General features: G+C 41.2%; 1 protein-coding gene across 1 annotated transcript in view; it reads left to right on the forward strand.

The window, feature by feature from the left end:
* The first annotated feature begins 1,073 nt into the window (after nucleotides 1-1,073).
* The window catches only part of TMEM47 (transmembrane protein 47), a 33,112-nt gene continuing 14,137 nt past the window's right edge, over nucleotides 1,074-20,048 (forward strand). The window contains exons 1-2 of the mRNA XM_032799260.2: nucleotides 1,074-1,702; nucleotides 19,709-19,849. Of these exons, the coding sequence (XP_032655151.1) occupies nucleotides 1,477-1,702; nucleotides 19,709-19,849 (367 nt within the window). The 5' untranslated portion in view covers nucleotides 1,074-1,476. The remainder of the gene's footprint in view (nucleotides 1,703-19,708; nucleotides 19,850-20,048) is intronic.

The raw sequence follows: 20,048 nt of genomic DNA on the forward strand, positions 1-20,048 counted from the left end.
GGGGTTTAGAAGTGGCAGAAGGTTTCATCCTTAAAAGAATGAATTATAGTTGACACCCTTCGCTGCTAATCCTGAACCAGAAGTGTTCTTTCATTTCTTTGTTAATATACTTTGCAAAATAATTGTGTTTAAAGTAGGCCTACCAGTTGGGGACTGTTAGCCTTACTTCCAAACATAGCTTCAAAGGCATTCCTCCTCACTCACATTCTTGTTTTCCTGCCTGCCCTCTGGGTTCATTTCCTTCCCTACCCGAAAGTGATTTAGACTAGTGTCCCAGAAAAAAAAAAGGGGGGGGGGGATCGTCAAATCTGAACCAGACTGGGACAAACCCCCAGCATTCTTTTTTTTAAAAAAAAAAAAACACACCATATTTTTTCAAGTATGGTTTTGGTGAATTAGTTCTCACAAAAACAAATTTAGAGTTAAAAAAACCTAGCTACTGGATTAGCAACTGCATAATCTACTTTCAGGCATCGCATATGTTTGAGATCATAGGTGTAAATCGAGGTCACCTCCTACCCGAGTTATGAGTGGAGAGTTCCGTGTAAGGGGTGCCTAGGTTTGGGTGGGAAGGTGAGATCTCGTCTGCACGGTGCTGTACTTTCTTATTGTCACGGTCTCTCAGCGGGGCTGGTAACGTTCCCCAGAGAAACCTTGTGTATTTAGCAGCATGTGGACTTAATGGTCCCGAAAGGGTTTTGTTTTGTGTCTGAACAGATTGCTAAAGACATGAATCCGGCCAAATTAAAAAGAGAGAAAGACAAGCCCTAGGTGGCGTAAATTGGGAAACAGGATTGATTTGCAAACTGCGAACTGATTTCCAAACTGCTCAGGTTCAAATAGCCCCCGGGAGCAGATCTCTAAGGGCTGGCAGGCACAGCAGAGAAAAAAAGGAGGCGGGGAAGAAGAGGACGCAGAGTGGGAGCGAGGGGTGAGCAGAGAGGCTGCCCTGGTCGGAGAAGTGTAGAAGAGCTAAAAGTTCCTCAAAACTTTACCCTGGGGAGGCAGAGGAGGGGATCGCGGCGAACCTGGGGCTGGAGCCGCCACGGCACTCGCAGGAGCCAGCCAACAGGCTGAGGCGACTCTGCCTCACAATTGGCTGGGGAGATCAGCGTGTGTCGGAAGGGAGGGCCAGGCAGGCAGCTCGCCGCCTTTCCTACCCCGGCTCCCTGGAGGAAGCCGTGGGCGTGACGTGCGTGGCTCGGAGGGGGGCCTGGTGCAAGCTCCCCCCCTTCCCCAGGCAGGGGGAGGAGTGAGGCGGGCAGAGCCGGGGAGCGGGGCTGTGCGCGCTCAGAGAGCCGGGGGACTGGTGGGAGCTGTTGTCGCACCTGGTGCGTTGTGACAGGGCAGGGCTCCAGCCCGGCACCGCTTCCCGCCGCGGGGCTCTGGGTTGGCTGCAGCTCACCAGCGCGGCTCCCCCCTCTCCTTCCTGCGCTTGCCGGGCCGGCGGGTGGCAGCGGCTCTGCCCCGGCCCCCATGGCTTCAGCCGGCAGCGGGATGGAGGAGGTGCGCGTGTCGGTGCTGACCCCGCTCAAGCTAGTGGGGCTGATGTGCATCTTCCTGTCGCTGTGCCTGGATCTGGGAGCCGTGCTGAGCCCGGCCTGGGTCACGGCCGACCACCAGTATTACCTGTCCCTGTGGGAGTCCTGCCGCAAGCCCGGCAACTTGGACAGCTGGCTCTGCGAGTCCACCCTGCACAGCGGTGAGTTACAGCATCTCCTCCCTTCCCGCCACTCCCTCTCCAGCCACGCTGCCTATAGCCCCCCTCCCCAGCATCTCCCCCAGCCACACCACCCATTGCGAGCCCACCCTTAAGCCGCCCATGTCCAGCCTTACCCGGCAGCACCTCTACCCCAAGTCACTCCTACCGAGCCATCCCACCCATATCCACCCCTACCCAGCACCCCACCCGTCAGCTGTCCATGTCCACCCTTAGCCAGCCAGCACCTCTACCCCAAGTCACTCCGATCTAAGCATGCCACCTTCCATCCATCCCTATCCACCCCCACCCTTCAGTCGTCTATAATATCCACCCATACCCAGCTTTCCCACCCATTATATCCTAGCCATTCCACTCCTACCTAGCATTACTCCACCTATCAAACTACCCCAGTCCCCTAACCTTCCACCCTGCACTGTATCCTCATCTGCCTGCCATTGTCTCCAAATCCCATTCCCCCTCCATAGCCAGCCTGCATCCCAGTCTCTTACTCTGCTGCCTCTCCTCCTCAGTGCTGCATCCCAGTCCCAGTCCTCTCCCATCTAGTAATGCATTCCAGTCTCCCTTGTCTCCTCTTCCTCTAGCGCTGCCTTCCGGGTTCCACTCTGCCATGCTGCACCCCAGTCCTGCACCTCTGCTCCTTCCCATCCATCTCGCTAGTTCCAAATGGATAGATAAGTAATTGTCTAAATAATGCATATGTGCAGAGAGCTCCACAGTTCCCCGTACCACCAAGCCCTTTCTCTATTTTGTGGTCAGGGAGGCAGGAGCGGGTTAAGAATGGGTAGTTTCTGTAAATCAGCTAGGTGGCTGCATTTGTCTTTGTCATGCCAAAAGGTCCTGGTTTAGTTCTGGTTTTTGGCCGCTGGTGGTGGTTCACCAAAGAAGGAGCAATTCTTAGAGACTAAGAGTTATATCGCTTCTCCCCTCCAAAGTATCCAGCAGGATCTGCTGTAAAGTTGCGGCTTCCAGCCCAGTGATCTGCAGATCAGCCTAGACAAGAAATAGCTTTTTTATTTTTTTATTTTTTTGGTTTTGTTTTTTTTCTACTTTGTCCTGAGCAGACACTCTCTGGATTCTGTCATCCCTTTGCTCCTCCCCGGTTATGTGTCTTCCTTCTTAGCAAGTGTATGTCCTTTCCAGGAAAGCTACACTACCTGCAGGGCCGCCGACGGGGGAGGGGGCAAAAGGGGCAGTTGCCCCGGGGCCCGGCCCTTTAAATCTCCGCTGGAGCCCTGGCAGCGTTGAAGGGCTGGCTGGGGAGGTTGACCCCCAGCCCCGCCCCTTACTCCCGGAGCCGGGCCCCTATACCGGCCAGTCTTTTATCTTACTTTCACCCCTGCTTTTCCTCCCCTTTCATATTCCTTTCGCCCTGTTATCACGTCACTCGTTTTGGTTTATTGGTGTTTCTTCAGCTTTTTGCCTCTTTTGTTCGTGCAGGGGGGAGGGGGTCACCTTTCCTATTGAAAAAACTGCTCCAGATACTCAGAAACGGTCTGTGAATGAAACAAACAAGCTGCCTCTTGGATTTCATTCGTTTAAAAAATCTGCTTTTCTACGGGCTTTTCTAGGCTTCATTGCAAAAACTTCTGGAGTCCCAATGGAAACATTTACAAGTTAAATCAAAACCGGCACACAAAAACTGCTAAAGCCTCTATTTGTGTCACTTTGCCCTCAGATTTTTGGTAACCATGCAAGGGAAGAGATGGTTAGCTGTTTGCCTGGTTTTGTACTGGATGTTTTTAATGCATGAATTTCTTCTTTTCCTGGCTTCTCTGGAATCTTTGGTTCTGAGAACTACAAAATCTAAGCTCTGCTTGAAACAATATTACAGATTTCCCCTCATTGCTTGTCTTAAATTATTTTATTCATTGTCGGTGTCTGGGGTAACATTCAGTGGGGTTTAGTGTTATTTGTTTTAGACTTTGTAATGCAAAAATTACTCTTAAAAATGTCATCTTGGTTCAGTTACCAGGGAATTTAAACAAACTTTGGAGGACAGCTTTCTTTTCCTTCAGTATAAATGTAAATTTATGTAGAAATCTCAGCTTCCAAGTGTCTCCTTAGCAACGTGAATCCTTTGCCCCTTCTTAGTCTCCTGAAATAATATCCCCTTGATTGCATAAAGACTTTTCAGATGGCTTCATCTCCTCCCTCCTTTCTTTCACTGTGTGTTTGCCCCTCTCCCCACAAAAGAATGTGGAGAATTAAAAGAAGCTGGACAGTGCAAAGCAGCATTTGAGGGTTGTTAATCTGTTTCTAATTGCTTTGTCAGTCATCTACCTTTTCTATTTTTATGGAAGACAGAGGGAGGCAGGTGGGTGGAGAAAGGGGGATGGGTTAAGATGTCAAATGCAACCTTGCTGGACAGTGCATGTTAAAAATCAGAGCAGATCTGCTGCCCTCACCTGACCCTTTCTCCACCCCTTGCTGAAATTCTTGACTGTTCGATTCTATTCCAGTTCTTTGAAACAGCTTTGCTCATTTTCCTTTAAGGAGAGCCAGGTTTCACAAGCTACTGGGGAAGAAATGAATGATTGTTTTATTTGAGGTGACTAGAACAAGACCTTTACTTTCCTCATGTTTGGCACACGATCCTGCTCTCAAAGGGAACCTGAAATATGAGAAACTGTGGTGTTCTTTCTGCCCCACTTCTCTTCAGAGCCAGATATAACTCATTAAAGTAATTGGAAAGGCTCACGCTGAATTCAGTGAGAAGTTAGGTCAGACCCATATTCAATGACATCATGAGTTCTTGCTTAATATTTGAAGTGCAGTTTCTTACTACATGAAGAATATAGTAAGCAGTACATTTTGGAAACGTTTGCGATAACTAGGCTTAGGGTCCCCGACTTCTGTGAAAAGAGCTACTTTGTTGTGTTTGTATCAAGGAGTTTACAGAGTGATTACATGGGTTATAGCCCAATATGATCCCTTTTGTCTGTTTTCATCCATGTCAATACTTCCATCACTTGGCATATAGTATACATTTATTCTTGAGGATTTTTTAAAATTTTAACCAAGCACCCAGTGTCTTTCTTAGCATTGTTTATATTTAGCTGTGTGAATATTTGTAGTATTGCCAGCCCTATGTATTCAGAAATCATGAGTCAGGCCAACAAAATCACGAGATTGGCTTTAAAAGCATGAGATTTTAAAAAAATGCAAATACATTTTAGGGTTCTTTGTATTTGCCTTCTGGCTTTTGAGTTATTAGGGTTCACTTGGGTCATGTTTTCGAACTTTTCTCAGACCCCTGAGGGTTAGAACCTTAATTTAGTTTTCAGATGAAAGCTGATATTCTTACCTAATCACACATCTCCAGAAGCTGGGGCTTTAAGGAAAAGTCAAAGTATCACAGTACTACCAATAGAATTGCAAGAGTTGGTTATGCCAATTAAGTATTTTAGGAGTTGTGCTGCAATACAAATTTTGTCTGGGGCAAAAACTTAGGCAAAACTCTGCAAGTTATGTGCAAATCTGCCTGTAAATTTTTTTTAAAAGTCATCCTTCTGATTTTTAAATATGTGGGACTAAAACCAAGGATTTGGATGCTTTCTTGGCTTTGTTTTTAAACAAAATCTTGCAGATTATTATTCTGGTGTGGGTTAGGCTCTTCTTAAATTTTAATGTGTTTAAGGCAAAATAAGTTCATGTTTAAATAGGGGTTATTGAACATGCACACTTAATTTCTCATGACATTTCTATATAATTAAATGCATCATATAAAAATGGTATGGCTCGTCTATGTTCTGCAGAACCATATGATACTTGGGTTCTTTTTTTACAGTAGACCATAGCCAACATGTGCTGTCAAATCAAAAATACATGTAAATATAAACTGGTAAACAGATCGGTTCTGAAGGAATCATTTATATCAGGTAAACGTGTATTTTGGTTTAAATATATACATATATATTTTATAGACCAACATGGCTCCTTGGGGAGCATAATGGCTTATTTTATCAATAATGCACATAAAAATATTTATGAATATAAATGAGTATAGTTAACAAGTGGAAAGCCTTTCTGGTTAATAGGGCACATATATATTCTTTTTAGTAAACCACCTACATACACATATTTGCAACATTTAATTCCCTTTAAAAAAATTATACTCTTTACAACCTTCCATGAAGGTTTAAAAGACAAAACAACCCCAAGGGAATAAATACGACAAGGTCTTTATAGATGTTTAAATTTAATAGTCAGAAGTGATTGAAGGTAAACTGATAATCCATCCTTAACTTGGAACACAGTGCATATTAAAAATTATTTAACTGTAGTTTTATGCTTAAAATCCTATTCTAATGTAATAAGCTGTTCTTAAAAAATGAAGTACAACTGACTGTCCTTGTCTGGTGTCAGATCACTTGCATGAGTTTCACCTAAATTATACACTAGGTGAAAATTTCTAAAGTAACATGGTCAATAGTCTTGGATGACACATACATGCTTATTTTGATTTGAGCAGTCGCATCAAAGCAAAGTTGCTAGCTCAAAAGTGACTTTGTCCTTGGAAACTATGGATCTTTGTTCTAAGTGAGTAGCTATTGACACATGTTTGCAAAAAGCTCAGCAAGATAGGTAGTCACTACAGTACCCTCTTCTGGCTTGCTATCTAGTAGCGGAACAAATGTAATTTTATTAAGTCTAAAAAAATGGTGGTTAAACAGGGAATGGAAAATTAATACTCAGTCCCATAGCTAACATGAAAACTTCTGTATTTTACTGATGTATCCCAAAAAGTGATATGCCAAACTAAATAAAATGCAACTGCAGCATATTTCTCTCTCTCTTGACAGAAAATTGATTTGTAGTGATTTTTCTGTACGGATTTCCATAATTCCAGAACGTACACGTTCTCCCGACCCCCCCCCCCCCCCCGCAAAAGGAATAATACAGACCTATAAGGATACAAACATTTTCAGCATTCTTTTCTGTCCGTCCATTAATCCTCGTATAGTAATTCAAAATACCAGGTTGGAGCTAAGGGGCCTGTTGGGTTATTTAATCCATCCTTCAACAAGCTCGCCTCTTTTAAATTGACAGTTTACATGGACTCAGTATAAAAGTAAAAAGCTTACTTCAAGCCTGCCACCAATGAAGTTCTGTTAATAATAATTAGTGTTTATATAGTGCTTGAAATATATTAGAAGTGCCTTAGAATCATTAACTGATTAATCATCCTATTAGCCCCATAGTGTAAGTATGTTCCCTGTTTTATGGGTAGGAAAACTGACAAAGTGACTTGTCCAAGACTCTGCTCTGGCTAACAGAGCCAGGATTAAAGCTCAGGACCCTTTCACAGCAAATCCTATGCTTATTCTTCTAGGCCACACATGTTCCCACTACAGCATACCATGAAACACACTGTTTCAGGCCTTTTGGAGTGACAAAGCCAAAGGCAAACATGTTCTCTGGCCACCCAAGTTGGAAGCATATACATGGAACACAGCAATACTCCCGCTAAGCAAACACATAAGGGGTGTGTGTGCATGTATTCAAATAAAGAAAGACACCCAACAGTTTCTTTTTTAAAAAACAAGAGAAACTTTATTGAAAATATCTATCTCCTTCAAATTACTGCAACTGCTTTTGTGCATTATCACTTTTAAAATTATTATGCTTACTCTTCTATTAAAGTGTGCTTTTTGGGGAAAAAAAATCTGGTTCCATAAATTTGATGCTCCTAAAGCTAGTGGTTAAATATTTGATGAGACGTATATTTAGAACCAAGTGAACTGTAACACTGGCCAAAGATGATCACATAGTATCCAATCTAACAAGTAGGGAGGGGTAGGGTCTGTCAGGTTGTAGTGCTTCATTCATTTTTTGCTTGCTCCAGATTAGTAATATAAAGACCATCATTTTGATGGAAAATGCTCTTTGAGTGATTTTGAAGTGCTAATAGTTTTTCACAGGGTACATTGAAATGAGTTTTACGAATGTTAAGAAAAAATTGCCAGTTAGCTTTAAGCACTCTGCTAATTCTGGTAAATAATGATAATTCTGGCAAATAATGACTTTCATATTGCAATGTGAAGTGCATTTGTCTCATCTCCCCTGCCCCCATTTCTAGTTGTTGAAATATTATAAGCCAAATGCAGAGGTGTGTATATAGGAGCTTGGAAAAGAAAAGATTAGATTCTTTTTACCTTGAAAAGTATGTCTTCAATCTTTGTCTCCCTCCCTTTCTCTGCATTAGCTACATGTAATTCTAAGGTTTCTAGGTTTCTGTAATTATTGGAATGAATGCCAAGCAATTAGTTTTAAAACAGTAAACATTCTATATGAATCTCAGAGCAAGGTCATGTATCTGGTGCAGAAAATTCCCAGGCATACATTACATGGTGAATAAATTATAGATTACATGATTTCCTGTAATACTGTGCTTGTCTTGTAGTCTGAAGATTGGTTGGTTGGCTAAAGTGATGTCTGAGGTATAGCACCTTTTAAAAAAAAGTGTTAAGCATTTCACATCGAGTATATCTTCTCTCATCTGATTAAAACACTTTTTTCCTCATCACCTAAAGAGTGGTCCTGCAAGGTTTTATAAGCTTGTGTTCAATGGGGTTAGAAAAGCGAGAGCAGCTGGAGTAAAAAGGAAAAGTTGTATCCAATTGGTTTCGAGGATTTTTTTATTAAATAAAAATTGTTTTACTTTGCTCATGAGCAATACATCAATGGCCAAATGATCAAGTGCATGATACATCTCAAGTTGTTCATACATCTGTACATTTATGCAACCTGCACCATTATATTTTTTTTTTTTTAACATGCAAACCTGTATTATTTACAGACTACCACATGTTAATATCTTTGGGATAGATTTGACTTTCTCCTATGAAGACTAAGAGTAAACGATTAGCGCTAGCTGGATATTATACACACAAGCAGCAATCACACCCAATGACTGTAGTGTAGACATATCCTAAGTCTAATTGAAAATAGTGGGACTTAAGTCATCTAGGTGCTTTTGAAAATAGTACCGCAAATCCTGTTTGTGTTATGCGAAACTCCTATTGACTAAGGCCCTGATCCTGCATGCTGCTTTGTGCAATTGGATCTTTGCACAGACCCCCATTGATTACAGTGCCATTTCGGATAAACACAGGGTGTTGCCTGCAAGGGGCAAGTGTTGTTGTATTAATTTAGGTGGAATAAATGGGCAAAAGGTGTTAACGTAACCCAGTCACTGTCAAACATGAAACCATGTTAAATAAGGCCCAGGGTTTGGCATGCAGAGACCTTAGCACTATGGCAAACAAACCATTACAATTCTTTTTAAAAGTTTTATTAAAGATACAGAAAATAAGGAAAACCACTTACAGCATTTGGAATGTAAAATAAGACCTTTATTTTAACAACATTCCTTATTCTCTTTCCTTTTAGCTGGAGAGAATCTTACAAGGAAAGAACCTCTAGTTTGACAGTCTCTCTGATCATGTTAAAGATAGAGTGGCCTGGTGCCCAGTTTTTGACTGGAAAGTCCTGTCGAAAAGGGGACCTGATAGTATCCGGTCAGATCTATTGACTGGACAGCCAAAGTCAGCTTATTGCAAGCAGGGGAGGCAGGGTTCCCTTCCCAACCTGAACTGAGGTGGGGGAGAGAGGGGAAGAGCAGTGAACAGTATGGGGAAGGGAAAAGAGGAGCGAATGGGGTCAGGGCCTCAGGGGAAAGGGACAGGGCAGGAGTGAGGACTCAGGGGAAGAGATGGGGTGGGGGTGATTCTGCCACTCCTGCTGTAGTGTCTGGATTTTAAATATTACAAAGCTGGCAATCCTAGTTCAGGATAGTAATAACTGTCCTCCAGCAGTGGTTCTCAGCCTGCGGCCCGTGGGCCACTTGTGGCCCAATCAGCACAAAGCTACGGCCCATGTGACATCCTCAGGGCCCTACCTGTAGTATATATATTGTGTGGATGCAGCTGAGAACACACTAAAAGCTGCATATGCAACCCACAGTGGTAAATGAGTTGAGAACCATTGTGAGAGAAGAAGTTAGTTAAAATGGGCTGAAGCTGCTCATGTTAGTCCTATTCCATTTCATCCCAGATGGTGTTTGGGATTAAACTGGAGCCGGTAGAGGTAGCAATGTCATCTGGGTCCCTCTTTCTGGCCCGGTCTGGTTGGGACATCTCTCAGACTTAGGATGAAGAAGGTCTGGGGTCACAACAAATGGTGGGGATATCAGTGAAGATCACTCCAATAGCCTTCCTCTGTTTTTCCATATCTCCCCCTCCTCCCCAAGGCTCTTTGTTTAAGGAACCACGGAGGGAATGATAGATGGAATAGCCTATCTCCTCATTATTTTGTCCACCAATTAGACCTAGTCTCTTGACACAATTTTAGTTCACTGACTTCTGGTTTCACACTTTTCTCATTTACTAAAATTTTCGTTTTCTTGTTTACTATGATTTTAAAAGTCTTGAATTATATCACTAGATCTTTTTGTTTGAATTAATTCAGTTTTTTGTCTCCCGTCCACAACTGTTCCCATCAAAATTTATTATGTGTTACTGTTGTCATTTTATGAACTTTTACATATCTTTTATAGTTGAGCTCACAATTAGGCTAAATTTGTAGGCCCAACTATCACAACAGCATTTTGTAGAATGGAGGCCTTAACTGGCATTTTATGTGAGTAAAACACAGAGCCATAACAAGGAATTTTTGTGCGCGAGGCAAGGGCCGGCTCCAGGCTCTTCAGTGGCAATTCGGCGGCGGGTCCCTGAGTCTGTCAGAGGGAAGGACCTGCTGCTGAATTGCTGCCTCTACTTCATTCATTCTTCAGTGGCAGGTCCTTGAGTCCCTCTCGGAGAGAAAGACCTGCTGCCAAATTGCTGCCGAAGAATGAATAAAGGGGTGGTGGCAGCAATTCGACGTCAGGTCCTTCCATCGGACAGGGACACAAGGACTCACCGCCAAATTGCCACTGAAGAAGTGGTGGCCGTAGAGCTGCGGCCGAAGTGCTGCTGATCGTGGTAGGTCTGCGCGCCTCCATTTCACTCTCCTCGCCCTGATTACAGCACTGGTAAAGCAAGTAATATTTGGATCTTTGTGTATAAAATACTTAATCCTAGCTAAGTGTAGGGGCTGGACTAGATGACCTCTCGAGGTTTCTTCCAGTTCTTTGATTCTATGAAAATGATAACTCTCCACCCCTCAGCTGTGAGTCTAAAGTACAAAAATACATTTTGAAATATTTTGTTCAATTAATAAATATTTTCCTTTTAATATGCCTTATTTTCAGTTTTGTATTTAATAAAAATAGTTATTGCCTCCACGTTTTCTTGTTCTAAGATAGCAGCAGAACTTGGTGGTTTTGGTTTATAAAAATACTTCTGAATTTTCCCATGAGTGGCTGCTTTCAGTGCTTCTGTAGACTTAGATAGCTGTACTGAGTGCCAAAATTCAGTTTCACAAACAGAGCAATGACTCAAGGAAGTATTTGTATTCAACCCTAAGAAAATTATTTATACAGACATAATAGTGCTGGTTCACAGACAATGGCTTCATGTAGACAGGATTGGCCTTAGGTAAAATATTCCCGGTTGCCTAAATCTGCTACAATGTGCAAAGATCAAAGGGGGCAGCACCAGTGATGCACGATGATGGGAACAATATAAGCACATAAATAGCACAGAAAAGTCATCTATAATATGGAGTGCCTTTGTAAGGGACTGCTATGGAGGTTTGCTGATGAAGTGACTTCACAGGGGTGTCTGTGCACCTCTGCAAGATGTGCTAAGGATCTCTGTGAAGAGAGCCAAAAGGAGAGAGGCTGCAGATCTATCTTTATTTTGATCATGGTGGCCACAGTACTCTGCGCTCATAGCTGTGGAGATGGACTGCATAGAAGATCCATGGATTGGTCCTGGCTTGGTGGGGATGGAAAGGTGGGGAGTGGATTTCATGTCGTTAACAGCTCTGCGCTCTGCCTGCATAGAGTCCAAATAACCTTTCCAAGAAATTCTTTGCACATTCTGTGTTCCATTCACGTAGAGCCTAGATACTTGGTCTGTATGCAAGTGGAGTAATTTCACCACAAGAGTTTTGTGGTGGTTATGATATTCCTTTTACACCAATAACTCCACTGACTTCAATAGAGTTACTCCTAATTTACTTGGGTATGAGAAGAGAACCAGGCCTACCATGTTAGTCTTTGCATATGGATAATGTTAAGAAAAGAGATGACAAGTTTGCTGGTCAGAGAACTTTTTAGAAAACATACTCTACTTTATGTTTTGCTTTAATGATGATTTATGTTTCTTTATGGTTAATTTGTTTTTGGAGGGTTGTAAATGTAGCAAAAGGAGAGGTATATAGCTATTTATAACTGCACAAATCACTTGTTGACGTTTTTAAATTAGAAATGTCTCATCTTATTTGCTTTATTAGTTAATTGCTATGACACTCAGTGGGTTATGCTTAATTTCTTTTGCATCTGGTGTAGGTGTATCAATAATTTTTCTGCATTTCACTTGGCACATTCTTTCAGGTTCATCATTCTTTAGTCTAAATTCTGTATTACACACTCTCTGAGGATGTGTACTGTTACTTTAAATATGTAGCAGGGTGCTAAACAGGAGGAGGCTGGGATGTGTCCTAGGTATAAGCTCTACTGAGAAGCTGAGAGAATAGGGTTAGAGAAAATACTATTTTCCTTATTCTAATAAAGTTTCTTCTTGTTCAGCAGTGGAAGAAAGAAATTGTTCTAATGTTTATTACCACTGTCACAATGACACAAATAATTTCTCTTATTTCATTCCTAACAAGCAAAGGGCTCTGTGGAGAACTTATGTACAAAATCTTTATCTTGTTTTCCAAAACAGCTTAACTAAGTTTATTTACAGTGTATGAAAGAGCTACTGTATGTTAGTATTCAGTATTACAGTATGTATTTTCCCAGCCACTTTCAATTCAGAATTCTGTGGAGAGAAAAATATTTTCTTTTTCAGGAATGCCCCAAAACACAGAAGTACTGAAACACAAAACATTTGCATGGCTCTTTCATATTTACAGTGAATGACCTCTTTATTAAAAGGAAATACATTTTTTATTCTCAGAACTTTGAAACATTTAATCCTTCTTTCATGACTTTTGCTGATGTTATCCTAAAACTGAAGTATTATTTTGGCAAAGAAATTGAGCAAATAAAGCTATTTTTAGTTAAGAATGAAGATATAGCTGAGTACTTAGGTTCACTTCACTTTACTGAGTAGCAGGGAGGGGAGTGATACTTTTCAAGGTCAAATTAACACTGTGGTTATAAATAGCTAAGAAACTGGCAGAATTTCTAAATATATATGAAACTGAAGCTGTCCTCAGATAGGAAAAAACTTAAATATGAGTTGCAAGAAAGTGATTAATGTAAAAGGGGCCAGGACTATTTTTATTTTATTTAATTGAGAAGAGCATTTTTATGTTAAAGGCTCATTTTCTGTTTTGTATGGCACATTCTGGATGATGAAAATATGTATGAAATTCTTCTGGTTAAAAGTCACATATACTTTTCAAATTTTGTGATACCCCTAAAATAATATTATTAATAAATTTCTTTGTTATAAAAAAGCCCACCAGGATCAGTGTAGCAGTGATTGTTTCCTATAGCATGTACAGTATGTCCCCTTAAGGGCACAAATCTGCATCTAGATTTTCAAATACAATTGTAGCCTGGCTTTATTGTCCAGCATCCCAGCCTGGACACGGGTGGCTCTGTGTACAGTCCCTGGGGAGTCCTCTCTGCATCTAGCTTCTGTGCAGCTTCTGGCTAGCCATGCAACTTCTGCTTCAACGTCCCTGACCTCAGTGGCCATATAGCTGCCACTTCCAAATAGAGCCCATGCATTTCCTGGTTCAGGACCATTCCCCTTTCCTGGCCAGGGGAAAGGAGATATGCAGTGGGGAGAGGGCTGATAGGAGTTGTAGTCCCCTTGCTTAGCATATCTATCCCAGAGGCATTTCATGAGGAATGTCTAGTTACATACTAGATATGTTAATTGTGATCAAGCAGGTGTGAATTAAAGGCTAGATCATCGGGCTCAATGGGTAGTGAGCAATGGCTCCATGTCTAGTTGTCAGCTGGTATCAAGTGGAGTACCCCAAGGGTCGGTCCTGGGGCCAGTTTTGTTCAATATCTTCATTAATGATCTGGAGGATGGCTTGGATTGCACTCTCAGCAGGTTTGCAGATCAGACTTAACTGAGGGGAGTGGTAGATACACTGGAAGGTAGGGATAGGATACAGAGGGACTTAAACAAATTAGAGGTTTGGGCCAAAAGAAATCTGATGAGGTTCAACAAGGACAAGTGCAGAGTCCTGCACTTAGGATGAAAGAATCCCATGCACTGCTACAGACTAGGGACTGAGTGGCTAGGCAGAAGTTCTGCAGAAAAGGACCTGGGGTTACAGTGGATGAGAAGCTGGATATGAGTTGACAGTGTACCCTTATTGCCAATAAGGCTAATAGTATTTGAGGCTGTATAAGTAGAGGCATTGCCAGCAGATCGAGGGACGTGATCATTCCCCTCTATTCGACATTGGTGAGGCCTCATCTGGAGTACTGTGTCCAGTTTTGGGCCCCACGCTACAAGAATGATGTGGAAAAATTGGAGAGAGTCCAGCAGAGAGCACAAAAATGGTTAGGGGGCTGGACCATATGACTTATGAGGAGATGCTCAGGGTACTGTGATTGTTTAGTCTGCAGAAGAGAAGAATGAGGAGGGATTTGATGGCTGCTTTCAACTACCTGAAATGAGGGTTCCAAAGAGGATGGATCTAGACTGTTCTCAGTGATAGCAGATGACAGAACAAGGAGTAATGGTCTCAAGTTGCAGTGGGAGAGGTTTAGGTTGGATATTAGGGAAAACTTATTCACAATGAGGGTGGTGAAGCAGTGGAATGGGTTACCTATGTAGGTGGTGGAATCTCCTTCCTTATTTGCTTTTCAAGGTCAGGCTTGATTGGTGATTGGTCCTGCTTTGAGCAGGGGTTTGGACTAGATGACCTCCTGAAGTCCCTTCCAACCCTGATATTCTATGACACATTTAATGTAATAATTCTTTACTTCTTACTAACAACAACTTAGGTTTTAAAATTATTTCAGTTTTGAAAATCTAATTTACTTATTATTTTTCTTTTTGCATTTCTCTCAGCTTGTCCAATGAAAATCAGTTATGTCAATTTCACTTTTGTTCATGACCATTTTAGGCTCTCAGTGTTGCAATGTTTGTATTGCAAGCACTTTATGAGTGAAAATAACTGTTTTCTTTTAAGCTTTAAAAATACCCTGGAAATATTTCAATTGGGATTATGTTTTTAAAAAGCTATTCTTTCAAAATCTAAGTATCTAAATTTGGGTTCAAATTTGAGGAGACCGTTCTTTTTAAGTCTCAAATTATATAAGATGTCTACCATTTACACATAGTGAAAAGACTAGCACAATTTCAAACAACTTTGTTGTAGTCACCAAAGTCTTGCTCTGTTGGTTGATGTGATGTACTGCTATGATGTACTGTATTATTAAAATGTAAGTGGATCATGTTTCAGAACTAATACTGGTCAATAAGGCCCCAGTTTTCAAACTTTCAGTCACATCCATCACTTTATACATGTGAGGAATCACACTGAATTTAAATCTTTTAGTTTGGAAAACAGGTGTTTGTCAACATTGATTTATCTGCCTACAGCCCACACCAGTAATGAAACATGGTGGTATCGTTGTTTTTAACCTTACCAAAATCCATAATGTTCCTGAACTGGTGGCTAAAATGTTAGCCCAAGTTTACGTCTTGTACTTGGACTATTGTTACCACTTGATTGGTCTTCCTGCCTTATCTATTTGCAATCCCTTTGGAAAGCAGTGGCATTAACTTTCTCATCACCTTGTAGCTCCAGTGTCACACATCTTTATTTAAAGAGACAGTCTGGCTTCTGATCATCCTGAAGATAACATGTAATCTCTTATTATTTGTAAGCACTGAAAATTTTCATTCCTTAGCGTCTCCATATATATATGTAATTTGATTTATACTTGCACTCTTGAGTGGGCTTTACCTTCTGGTGAGATGAATTATATGTCTTGTCTTTGTACCTATGCAATTTTTACGTGTAGGGTTTTCTCTGATGTGATTCCATGTTGGTGAGATGCGTCTCCATTTGCTATCTGTGGGTGCTGCTGTGTTTATATATTCATTTTGCACAGCACTCTGTTACTAGGAAAGTATCTATCTTATAAATCAGTAACATAATCATTTAACAAAAATTATAATCATTTAAAATTTTCATCGTGATATCAGCATTAACCAATCAGTCCTTGTAACATTCCTGTAGGTAGATAAGACAGTATTTCCATTTCACTAATAGTAAAACACAGAGAGAGAGTAAATGACGTCTTTAACTGCATCTATTGATTCAGGGTAGGAGACTTGAAAGAGTTCCTGGTTCCCAGGCCCATACACAGTCAATATCTGAAGCTCAGTCACCGAGGACCTGTCTTCATTGCTACAAATTTCTCTAATGTAACTGCATCTATATAGTTACACTGGCACAGACCCAGTAGCAAAGAGATGTTTCATTCATATATGACTTACTGGTGATTTACTGGGTTAAGTCATGCAGGTGGTAAGCCCCTCTTCAGGTTATTGTAGAATGTCTACTTTATGGGTTTGAATCAGTTGTGTACTATCTATATATTGTTTTAATGTAGTATGTATTTACACTGGCATAAATACAACAGTGTATTACAGCAGTTCAAACTTCACCATTGTAGACAGGGCCTAAGATGCATATCCTCCTTGCTCATTTCAGTGTGCGAGAAACTGAAATTTACAGTATTGTTATGTAAAGCCTCCACTCAAATGGGGTGGTAATATCTGTAATTTGTGTCAAGTTCTGCAACCTTTTTGCAGACTTTGTAAATTCAGTGATTGTTAGCATAGCCTTTAAAGTTTTGTAACCTTTGAAAGCTCTGTAACCTTTTCATGTTACCACTTGTATGAACTTCCAAGCTTTGTAATATCCCATCCCTCAGAGAAAGTGTGAATGAGAGTGTGAATGAGGGAGTGTATGTGGGACTGAGCGAAGAAGAACTGCGAGGAGACAGGGGCGGGGCAATTTGCCCCGGACCCCGCAGGGGCCCCCACGAGAAGTTTTTCGGGAGGCCCGGAGTGGGGTTCTTCACTTGCTCTAGGACCCTGGGAAAACTCTCATGGGGCCCGGGCCCCCGGAGCTTCTGCTCTGGGTTTTGGGCTGCGGGTTTTTTTTCTGCTCCAGGACCTGCTGCCAAAGTGCCCTGAAGACCCACGGCAGGGAGTCCTTCTGCCCCGGGACCCGCCGTCAAAGACCGCAGGCCCCCTGAATCCCTTGGGCAGCCCTGGACAGGAGCCAGGTGTGTCTGATATAATCTGCCCTGAGAAGGCAGTCATGAAGTGCTGTAAAGAAAAGAAGAACCTGGTATGCATGAAAGGAACTGGTCTGGGAATGCTTCTCGGTGACGGACACAGAAAGGAAACTCAGTGTACGTGACAGGAGCTGCCCAGTTCAAAAATAAGAGGAAGAAGGCATGCACCCAAGCCCCTGCTTCTTGACCTACACAGCAGCCTGGATTTGTGACCACAGGCAGGCACCCCAGATCTACCACGCTTCAGCTTCTCGGCCTCCATGCTGTCTCCGGTAACTCTCTGCCTGTGTAAGTGTGTGGGTGCATGAGGGTATGAATGCAGTGAATGTGTGTGTGTATGAGTAAGCTCCATCTCTTTTCTATCTGACCCAACAGTGGCACTGTAATAAAACTAATACAAGTGTGACTCTGGGTTGGTTTTTAGGGGAACAGAGGTAACAAGTATCACCTGAGCATATGTCTTCCTAATGATTGCTTAGCTAAGAAAACAAAGAATAAATAGTTTGAAATATTATTTGGGTATTTTTCAGTAATTAAAATGATAAAATGTATGCATAAACATTTAAGTAGCACGACAATAAAACATATACATGCACAAATATGGCTTTTCAAGAAACAATACTGTTTTCTTTTAGAAATGCATTCACAAATTTCCTTTTTCACAGCTTCCTCTTCATTTCTTTCATCCATACATAGGAGTCTTTCTAACTAGTTTTTGAAACCAAAATGTTCTTAATTTTGAACATATTTTACTTGCTCACCTTTAAAAATACATTTAAGGGTTCTGGGCAATTTATTCTTCTTGATTTGATCTTATTCTAGTAAAGTTTGATCTCTAAATCTTTGCTGAGAATAGGTCTTAAATCAGTTCTTCGGTACAAAGTTAATAGTCATACACTCTGCTATTCTATTCCAAGTGAAATATCAGCGCTAGATGTGCCAGACAGTGAGAAATCCAAAGTATCCATAGCTCTTTCTCTCCCCCACAAACTCATTGTAGGGATTTGTGTTGGTGATTATCTTTTTTCTAGTTCGAAATGATGAGTTGTTGCTATGATCCTCTTGCTTGATCCACATTGTTACAATGGGACTAAGGTTGAAATCTGCTTCTTTGCAGGTAGTCAGCACAAGGCTCCCTCAATTTTGGATTAAACCCTCAAATTAGGATTGTCTGGCCCTCTGCAGAGGGGTGGATTTTACAGTGTACAGAAATGCTTGATTCCAGACTGCTAAGGTGATTGTGAATTATCACTGGGCCAGTTCCTGCAGTTATGTCTAAGTGAAACTCCCATTGACTTAATTGGGAGTTTTTCCAAAGTAAGGATTTGCGTCTAGAGTAAGGACTTTAGGAATTGGCCCATTCTGCTTATTACAGTCATTACTGTGGCACTGGGAAATTTCTGGATTTATCCTTGTTTTTAGTTCAAAATGAATTCTTGCTTGTAATATCTCCCTCCTTCCTCGGAGTCTCATGATTCAGGTTATTGAATGTCTTTTTTTTTTTTTTTTTTTTTTTTTTTTTCCCCCTTCAATATTTTTTTTTGTGGCTACGGCACTTCCCATTTCATACTCATTAATGGATGATCGGACCCCACAATGCTCCTCATGAGGATCAGCCTTGACCCTTTCAAGTCAAGGTATTAACTAGGGCTGTCAAATGATTAAAAAAGTTGTGATTAATCACACTGTTAAACAATAATAGAATACCATTTATTTAAATATTTTTGATGTTTTCTACATTTTCAAGTATATTGATTTCAATTATAACACAGCATACAAAGAGTACAGTGTGCACTTTATAGTTTTGATTACAAATATTTGTACTATAAAAACAAGTTTTTTTCAATTCACCTAATACAAGTACTGTAGTGCAATCTCTTTATCATGAAAGTTGAACTTACAAATGTAGAATTCTGTACAACCCCCCTCCCCCCCATTCAAAAATAAAACAATGTAAAACTTTAGAGCCTACAAGTCTACTCAGTCCTATTTCTCGTTCAGCCAGTTCCTCAGACAAACGCGTTTGTTTACATTTGCAGGAGATAATGCTGCCCCCTTCTTGTTCACAATGTCATCTGAAAGTGAGTACAGGTGTTCTCATGGCACTATTGTAGCCAGCGTCGCAAGATATTTACATGATAGATGCGCTAAAGATTCATATGTCCCATCATTCTTCAACCACCATTCCAGAGGACATGTAGAATAATGGAGAATAAAGGTTAATACTGGGGAAAGCTGTGATTTAGATTGGACTAAGCTAACACATGTTAACTAAACCTGACCGAACCTTGTCCTCTCTTCCTAAGCTGGACAAAGCCAAAGACTCAACTCCTGCAGTTGTTACTCAGGCAAAACCCCCAGTTGAATCTTGAGAAAGGATTGCAGGATTTGCCTTTTAACTTGTATCTATCACATGAAGCATTTAAAAACTCATGAAGGATTTAAACTTATTTAAAAAAAAAAAATGGTTGTGAGTTTCCTCAGGTCTTGATGTGCTCTGTACCCTTCATAGTTCTTTTTTCCTCTGTAGGGGAAGTGTTGTTTGTTTTGCTGCAATTGTTTTTATTTCTTTTTCTTTCTAGACTGGCAGATAGCGACTCTCGCTTTGCTTCTGGGTGGTGCTACCATCATTCTCATAGCTTTCCTGATTGGTTTGATCTCGATCTGTGTGGGTTCTCGAAGGCGGTTCTACAGACCACTCGCAGTCATGCTCTTTGCAGCAGGTAAATAAACTAATCACTTCCAGAACTGTGTTTAAAATGTTATGAGCACAGCTTCAGTTTCTTGCAGTACATGTCCACTGTAGTCATAATAGTTCAGAGACATTTAGTTTGTCTTATCTAAATAGTATTAAGCATTTTTGGGATATCAATTTTGTAACAGGTCAATAATTTTTACATGTGCACTCTTGCAGCTTCTAAA

Source organism: Chelonoidis abingdonii, chromosome 1, assembly GCF_003597395.2.
Source record: "Chelonoidis abingdonii isolate Lonesome George chromosome 1, CheloAbing_2.0, whole genome shotgun sequence".
NCBI classification, from domain to species: Eukaryota; Metazoa; Chordata; order Testudines; family Testudinidae; genus Chelonoidis; species Chelonoidis abingdonii.